The sequence below is a fragment of the Petaurus breviceps genome, unplaced genomic scaffold (genome assembly GCF_028583685.1).
Source record: "Petaurus breviceps papuanus isolate PSGF00001 unplaced genomic scaffold, PetGlider_PUasm1.0 120, whole genome shotgun sequence".
Lineage (NCBI taxonomy): Eukaryota > Metazoa > Chordata > Mammalia > Diprotodontia > Petauridae > Petaurus > Petaurus breviceps.
Window position 1 is genome coordinate 112,507 of NW_027185627.1, and position 7,801 is coordinate 120,307.

The following is a 7,801-nucleotide window of genomic DNA, read 5'->3' on the forward strand; positions in this document are numbered from 1 at the left end:
GTAAATGATTCACCTAAAGCTACACAGTCTTTAGCCTTCCAACATGAAAAGAAGAGAGTCTTCCCTCTTACTAGTCCCCAGAGAGGGATATAGAGGCACAGAAAGTGGAACATACTTGGCCAGGTCCTCTCTGCATGAAATCAGCAAAAGTCAAATTTTCTTTTTCCAATGGAGAATATTTTGGTGTTTTTGAGCTCTCCGTTAAAACAAATATTGATGAGGAAATATAATCCTTTCTACCTCCAGTCCTGATAGGCATAGAGAAAGGAGATGAGGAGAGTTTACAGTATTAGAGCTAAAAAGGATCTAGACCAAATTTCTCATATTCCAGTTGTGGAAACTGAGACTCAGAAATGTGAAGTGATTTCCCCAGTATCTTCACTGGTTCACAGTCCCTGCATTTCCCACTGTATCCATTACTTCTGCCAATCATTTTATATTTTGCCTCACTGCTTGATAACTTTTTGGACTAAATACTAACTCCCAGAAGTGGATAGAGCACTGGGCCTGGAGTCAGGAAGACCTGAGTTCAAATTCGACCTCAGACACTTATTAGCAGTGTGACCCTTGACAAGTCACTTAACCCTGTTTGCCTCAGTTCCTCATATGTCAAATGAGTTGGAGAAGGAAATGCAAACAACTCCAGTATCTCTGCCAAGAAAACCTCAAATGGGGTCACAAAGAGCCGGATCCAACTGAAACGACTGAACAGTTCCCTGAAGGGTTATCCTGAGGCTTGTTCTGAGGGGGATGGATCGTGGTGTCTTCCGTTATTCCTTTAGGCCAAGGAACCTAGGAACTTTAAGGAAATGCTCTTGTAGAGAACAAACCACGCCCAAAGAGAAAATCGACTAGCTGAGATTCTTTCTAAAGGTAGAGCCCAGTAACCCGGCCCAAGGTGGGAGGAAAACTTAGAAGCTCCGTCCCTGAAGTGGGCGGGGCAATGGACTGCCACGCTCCTCCTCCTTCAGGTGAGGGGAGAGACCCACCCCTCTTTGCTTTTGAGCCACGCCCCTATCCTAGAGAAGCTAGAAGGCGAGTGTGGGGCTAGGGATGAGAGAATATGTGCGTGTGCGTGTGTGCGTGTGTGCTTGTATCTGGGTTTGTTCTGTTCTGAAGCCACACCTACACGGAGAGTCAGAGAAAGACCCCGCTCCTGCCTGCCAGTCCGGTCGCCTAGGGGGCGGGGCCAGGACAGGCCTCGGGCGCTGATTGGTTAGGGACAGGGCGGGACGGGGAGTGGTGTCGGGGCCGGTACTCCGCCGGGGCTCTGGGAGCTCTGCCCGGAGGAGGGAAGAGGAAAGGGGCAGGGGCGGGGGCAGCCGCGGCGGCGCCATCTCGGAGGGAGGGGGGGGGGGGGGGCAGGGTCGAGGTGAGGTAGAGAGCGCGCTCCGGCTGCTCCTTCCTCTCTCCGAGATGGCGCCGCGGCGGCTGCCCCCGCCCCTGCCCCTGTGCCTCCAGCCGGTGGTCGCGGCCGCCCAGAGTCCATTCCGCTCTTGAGGCGCGGGACCAGGCGGGGGGCGGATCTCGGGGAGCAGCCGGCGCCGCCCGCTCGGGGCGGGAGCCATGAGGAGCGGCCGGAGCCGGAGCCGGGGACCCGGAGGCGAGCGGTAGCCCGAGCGGCCGCGGCACCTGCTGAGAAGGAGAAGTGGGGAGCGGCGGCTCCGCCCGCGCCTCTGCCGGACCATGTCTCTGCTCTGTGTTCGGGGTGAGTGAGGCTGGCACCCCCACTTACCTCCCTGCCCCCTCCAAACTTGACGGGGCTGGGCTGTTAGCCCCCTACTCGGAACCATGGGGTGCTGGGGTTCGGCGGCATCCATCCCACCTGAGCTCCTGGGGGCGGGACTATTGTTGGAGACCCCTACCCAGACCTCTGGGGTTCGGCAGCATCCATCCCACCTGAGCTGCTGGAGAGCGGATCTATTGTTAGAGTTCCCTACCTGGACTGTAGGGTTCTGGGATACGATAACATTTACCTCCCTTGAGCTCTTGGGGAAGCTGGGTTATTGTAAGATTCTTTCCCCATCTGCCCCATCTGAACTCCCGAGGAAACTGAGAGTTGTAAGATTTAGGCCCCTTTCTCCCCCATCCCCCCATATGAACACCTGCAGCAAATTCTGTTATTATAAGATTCTTCCCATCTGACCACCTTGGGGAACTAGGTTATTGTAAACCCACCCTTTCCTCAGCATCTGAACTTCGATCTCCACCCCTATCCGAACTCTCTAACAGTTGTAAAATTTCCTCCTTCCCCAACTCTTGGGGAGTAAGGTTGCTATAGCGTGGCCTCCCAAACTCTTAGGGAACCCGGTTATGGTAGTTATTATATTAGCTGAAGTTTATATATTACTTAAAAGTTTGCAAAGCATATTATATAATTTATTTCATTTAACCTTCACAATAGTCCTGTGTGGTAGACACTACATGTCTTATTATCCTTGTATTATTGATGGGGAAACAGACTTAAGAGGTTAAATGACTTGTCTGTGATCACACAACTAGTACATTTCAAAGGTGAGATTCTTGTGCTGTGTAGCCCTTTTACCCCATTTAAAAAACAAACAGAACAACAGACCACCCCAAACAAACAAAAAGGTTACAGCAATTCTCGTGAAGTGGTATTTTTCATTCTTGTAACTACTTGGAGAGTTAGAATGTTGTTTTTTCCTTTCCTGTTTCTTTTTAAAGTCTTGTGGAGCATAGTTGTTAGTTATTGTCAAGTTTCCTGCCCATTCCAAGCTTCCCTATGGTATATTATTGTTGGTTAGCCATATAACAGCATCTTTCTATGTCCTGCCTTACTGGCCAAGTGGTTGATGGTCTGGGCTGGGTCATGGAGTGATTAGAAAATTGACAAGGTTCATTCTGCATCATTCCTGCCTCCGTGTGTCTTTTTCCTTTCTTCCTCCCCTACCTTTCCTCAAGAAATAGAAAAAAAAAATTTACAGAAGCTATTACTTTGAGCTTTTACCTTTTTTTACCACACAACTGTTACTCACTACCAGTGAAGGAGTAGTATGACCCAGTGGAAAGAGTGCTAGAGTCTAAGTCAAATCCAGCTACCCACATAGAGCCTACTGGCCTTAGGCAAGTAACTTAATCTCTGGGCCTTGGTTTCCTCATTTATAAAATGAGGAGGCTGGACTAGTTGACCTCTGAAGTCTGTCCTATGATTTCCCCTCCCTTCCCACTATTGTTTTTCTGGGTTTATACTCCATCTCTCTTCTCATTTCCTCTTCCTTTTGTAAGATTGCAGTCTAGATTACTCCCTTGTATGATTAAACCAGGTCTTGTGAAAGGCTCTCTGTCCTTTCTGGGAAGAGTGGAGGAAGGTCTGTTTTATCCTCACTCCCTTCAGAACAACTCAGGGGATGAGGATCTGTGTTGTAATTTCACTAGTGACCTTTGCTGTAGTGGGTGCAGAGATTAGGATGTAAAATGTGCTTGAAATGATGTAGGATATGGTATTTGGTTTTAGGTAGTTATATATCTGGTTACAAAGATCAAGCCACTTGTTGCACTTGCTTTTATTTTACAGCTAAAATTTGGAAAATTCATTGATTGCATTCATTGATAACCACTGATAGCAAAGACCTCTTGACTTATTCTGTGTTCAGAACAAGGGGTAGACAAGTGACTTGGTTGTATGAAATTTCCATTCTTTATTCCTTCATGGAACCTCTTAGTGGAGTGCTCCATTGCAGAATTTTAGATTTAGTTTTTCCATGTGTTTTATATATACTGAAGTGTTGTTTTGCTACTCTTGATCCTGTCTCCCCTTCTGCTGGCAGATGGGAACTCCCCCCCCCCCAACCACTCTGCTCTCTCCCACGGGATTATTAAATCCCCATTAACCCAGTCCCCAAACTGGGCCTTGGCTATTTCTAGAGATTACATAACACATTAAGGCTTTTTTTTTTCTTTTTCATTTTAAGCTTGATCTTTCATTGATGAGGATTTTGTTTTGATTTCAGTGTATTTCCCTCTCAATAACTGGGGATTCTTTGTTTACAGAAGAGATTTACTTACGTCTAAGTAACAAGGTTTGAGTAGAGAAGAATTTAACAGTGCATCTTGTTTCCTTTTATTCTTGTTAAGGACAATAGTGACAAAAAATCCTGGATGATTTGAATTAGTCTTATTCTCTTGCAGTAATTGTGTTGAGGGATACTACTTTAATTACATAAGGCTGCCTATGCCTATAGTGATTATGCTACCAGAGATAGAAACAGGTTGCCTCAGTAGTAATCAAAGCATGATAAAACTAATTCTTATGACCCAACTAGCAACAAGAAACTTTCTTAAATTCTCTTAGATTAATGAGAAACTCTTGCTTAGATTTCAGTTTTCTTTGGTTCCTAATTCAAGTTTAGCAACTATCATCATGTGGAAATTCTACCTTTTAGAGCACTTCAGTTGCTCCTCTTGTCAAATTATTTCTGTGCCTTTTGTTTTGAATTCAGTCTGGTTACAAACCTCTGTGTAAGAACCCTATATCACAAAAGATTATTAGATTGTTAATCAAGTCACATTTGTATATAATTATACAAATATAGATCAAAGACACACATTTAGAATTATAAAACTATAGATCTATATACAAATTAAAGCAGCTATCTTTTTAAGAAAAAGGTCACTTTAATGTGTTATTTAAATATCAAGGAAAAGTGCCTTTGGAATAGAGAATAAAATAAAATTTCTCTTAGACTTCAATTGTATTTAATCTTGATGGGGATACGAAAGACAGGCAGATGATAGTAGTGGCTAACTTGTTGGTTTTGGAGTCAGGAAGATCTGGTTTCAGATCCTACCTCGGCCACTAGCTGTGTAATCATGGGCAGATCATTAAAAACTTCTCTGAGTCTGTTTCCCCATTTATAAAATGAAGAGTTTGAACTACGTGGTCTCTAGGGTCCCTTCCAGCTCTAAACCTATACTGTAATAATTCTATGAATGTTAAGCATACCCTAAGAGCAACCTTCTGTGGTAATATTACACAATACAATTCCACTCCAGATAACTTTGGAGTACAGTAGTCAAATGCAAACAATAGCTAATTTACTGCAGAAATTAATGGGAAGTATCATCATTGCTGGTGCGTCAGTTTTTTGCTCAAGTACCCCCTTTAGATGAATAATACAAGATCCTTTCTCTTTCTACCCCACCCCAATTAAATCGGTCATAAAATCTTGTTGACTCTTCCTTCTGTATAACTTCTGTCATCCTGATGCATCCTTCTGGCTATGTATGCTTAGATGAAAATAATAGGCTTCGTTTAAAAAATAAATTTGTATTGCTATAATTTGTATTTATCTCATCTACATTTCTCCTGGATTCCCCACCCACCCACTTTCACTTCCCAGAGAGCCATCTCATATGACAATTTTTTAAAAAGAAAAGCTACAGTAGGCTTATAGCAGCTCTTCTAGTCTTTCTCCAATTCATCCTGCACATCTAATCAGAGACAAGCTATTTGTTTGCCTCAAGCAAGGTTTGAAAGTTAATCTCTCCTGCATTTTAAAAGTATGCCCCCTGTTCATTGTTTTCACTGGATGATTTGAATCTTCACTTTAATATGTGACTTAACTTATCACAAAATAAATACCAATATGCTATGGAAACTACTTTTTTGGCCCTAAAAATGCTTGTATTAACATATATTTAAAAGCATATTTTTACACCTTAGAAAACTGCCTATCTTGCTTATAACTAGTATTGGCTCTTTATTACCATAATAGAATAAGATACCACATTAATGGTGAAATTTCCTTGCTCATCCTTTAATAACTCCTTACTTATTAGAGGGTGAAACCAAAGTTTCTTAACCTTGGGTTCAATCTAGCCCCAAACTACCTCTCTAATTTTATTACCCCCAATTCTTCCATGGGAATTCTTTACTTTGCCTTTATTATCTATTCACTGTCCCAAAGCCTGTCTTTTAATTGTTGACTTTGGATACTGCTCACATTATTTCCATAGTGTGGAATCTCCTTTTGATTATTCTTCCTTTATCCAAGTCTTATCCATCCTTTAAGACACAATTTAAACCTTACCTTTACTATGTGGCTTTTCTGACTCCCTCAGCTTACAGAATCTCTTCTTTTTCTGAATTCCAATAGAACTTATTGTTTGCTCTACTTGACAATTAATCTTGTACTGCTTTTGATGTACCTTGTATTGTTTTATACTATACAGTATGATCTCTATGACAAGGGCACTGGTTAGATCACATGTGGAGTTTAATGTTCAGTTATGGGCACCACATTTTAGGAATGATGTTGACAGATTAAAATGTGCCCTGAGAAGGGCAACTAGGATGGTGGTGAAATTATGGAAACCATGGCATATACAGAATGATTGGAGAAAGTAGAGATGCTTATTTAGACTGGGTAAGAAAAGGATTAAGTGGACATGATAGCTATTTTGAACTATTTGAAGGGCTATCAAATGAAAAAGGAATTTGACTTATTTTCTGTGACTTCATAAGCAACGTGAAGATAAATGAGTAGAAGAGTGTAGTGGTGATCACACTGGCACACCCAGGACGGCTGCTAGCACGGGTGCTTAGATCTGCTTCACTAGGAAAGAGAGCTGTTTAAGGAGTCAGCAATCTTTTTAATTACATCCACTAGTTCAAGGGAAAAGTCAGTACCCTGAACTTCGGAGAAAATGCAAAGAAAATATAAGCAGAGAAATAAAGACCACCAGACAGGGCTTCTAACTGTCTGAGAAATTTGCATAGATCAACAGACAGTGGAACTGTCTAACCAAGGCAATACATATATAGTTACCAGAGAGAGAAGCACCAACATCTGGGTTTTTCAAAGCTGGAAGTGGGGGGGAGGGGCTCCTTCATGGCTACCCAGAGTCTCATCTGGTCAAATCATAAGAACACTCTTCCAATAGTGAACCCCAAAGCAAAATGCTAACCTCAAGGGCAGCTAGTTGTTGAAGTGAACAGAGCATCGGCCCTGGAGTCAAGAGGACCAGAGTTCAAATCCACCCTCAGACACTTAACACAAAAACTAGCTGTGTGACCTTGGGCAAGTCATTTAACCCCAATTGCCCTCCAAAAAGGAAAAAAAAATGCTAACCTCAGAATATATATATACCCTTTTTAGAGCCAGAGGGCATCACAACCTTCTTGAATCGGTGCCTAATTAGAAACTAGCAAAAGGTGTGAAACTTTCTACTAGCAAGCTTCCCCTAATCAATCCCTTAATGAATGGCCTCCATGATGAGGCCCATTGGTGAGGCCTATTAATGGGTGAGGAAGATCTTAAATCCTATTAACATTACAAAGTGCTAGGGAGGCAGATTTCAATTCAATATAAGGATGAATTTTTTTTAAAGCATTTTTCAAATGCTTTATTAACTTCTAATTTACATCATTCATTTCTGTCAGATTTTGTTACAAATTTTCTCCCCGTTTTTCCCCTACCCACCGCCCCAAAATTGCAGTCCCACAGGATAACCCCCTCTTCTAATCTGCTCTCTCTGATATCTTCTCCCATACCCCCTTCGACTTTTCCAGTAGGGCATGGTGGATCTCTAAGCCCCAGTGCTAATATGTCTCATTTCCTAATTACATGTAAAATACTATTAATAGTCACCCACCCTTACTGGGAAGATAAGCAGTTCATTATAGGTTGTACATGTGTGGCTAATGCAAAACATTAACATAGTAGATATATTGTAAAAGACTGACTATATTTCCCTCTCTCCTATCCCACCTCCCACTTGTTTTATTCTTGACTTTGATCCTGTCCCTTTTCAAAAGTGGGTGCTTCTAACTTCTCTC

At 42.5% G+C, this 7,801-nt stretch overlaps 1 protein-coding gene across 4 annotated transcripts in view; it reads left to right on the top strand.

Moving 5' to 3' along the window:
* Positions 1 to 1,375: 1,375 nt before the first annotated feature.
* Positions 1,376 to 7,801, top strand: part of UNC13B (unc-13 homolog B) — a 341,071-nt gene continuing 334,645 nt past the window's right edge. For all 4 annotated transcript variants that reach the window (XM_069088739.1, XM_069088747.1, XM_069088763.1 and 1 more), the window contains exon 1: positions 1,376 to 1,708. In XM_069088739.1, the coding sequence (XP_068944840.1) occupies positions 1,687 to 1,708 (22 nt within the window). In that variant the 5' untranslated portion in view covers positions 1,376 to 1,686. The remainder of the gene's footprint in view (positions 1,709 to 7,801) is intronic.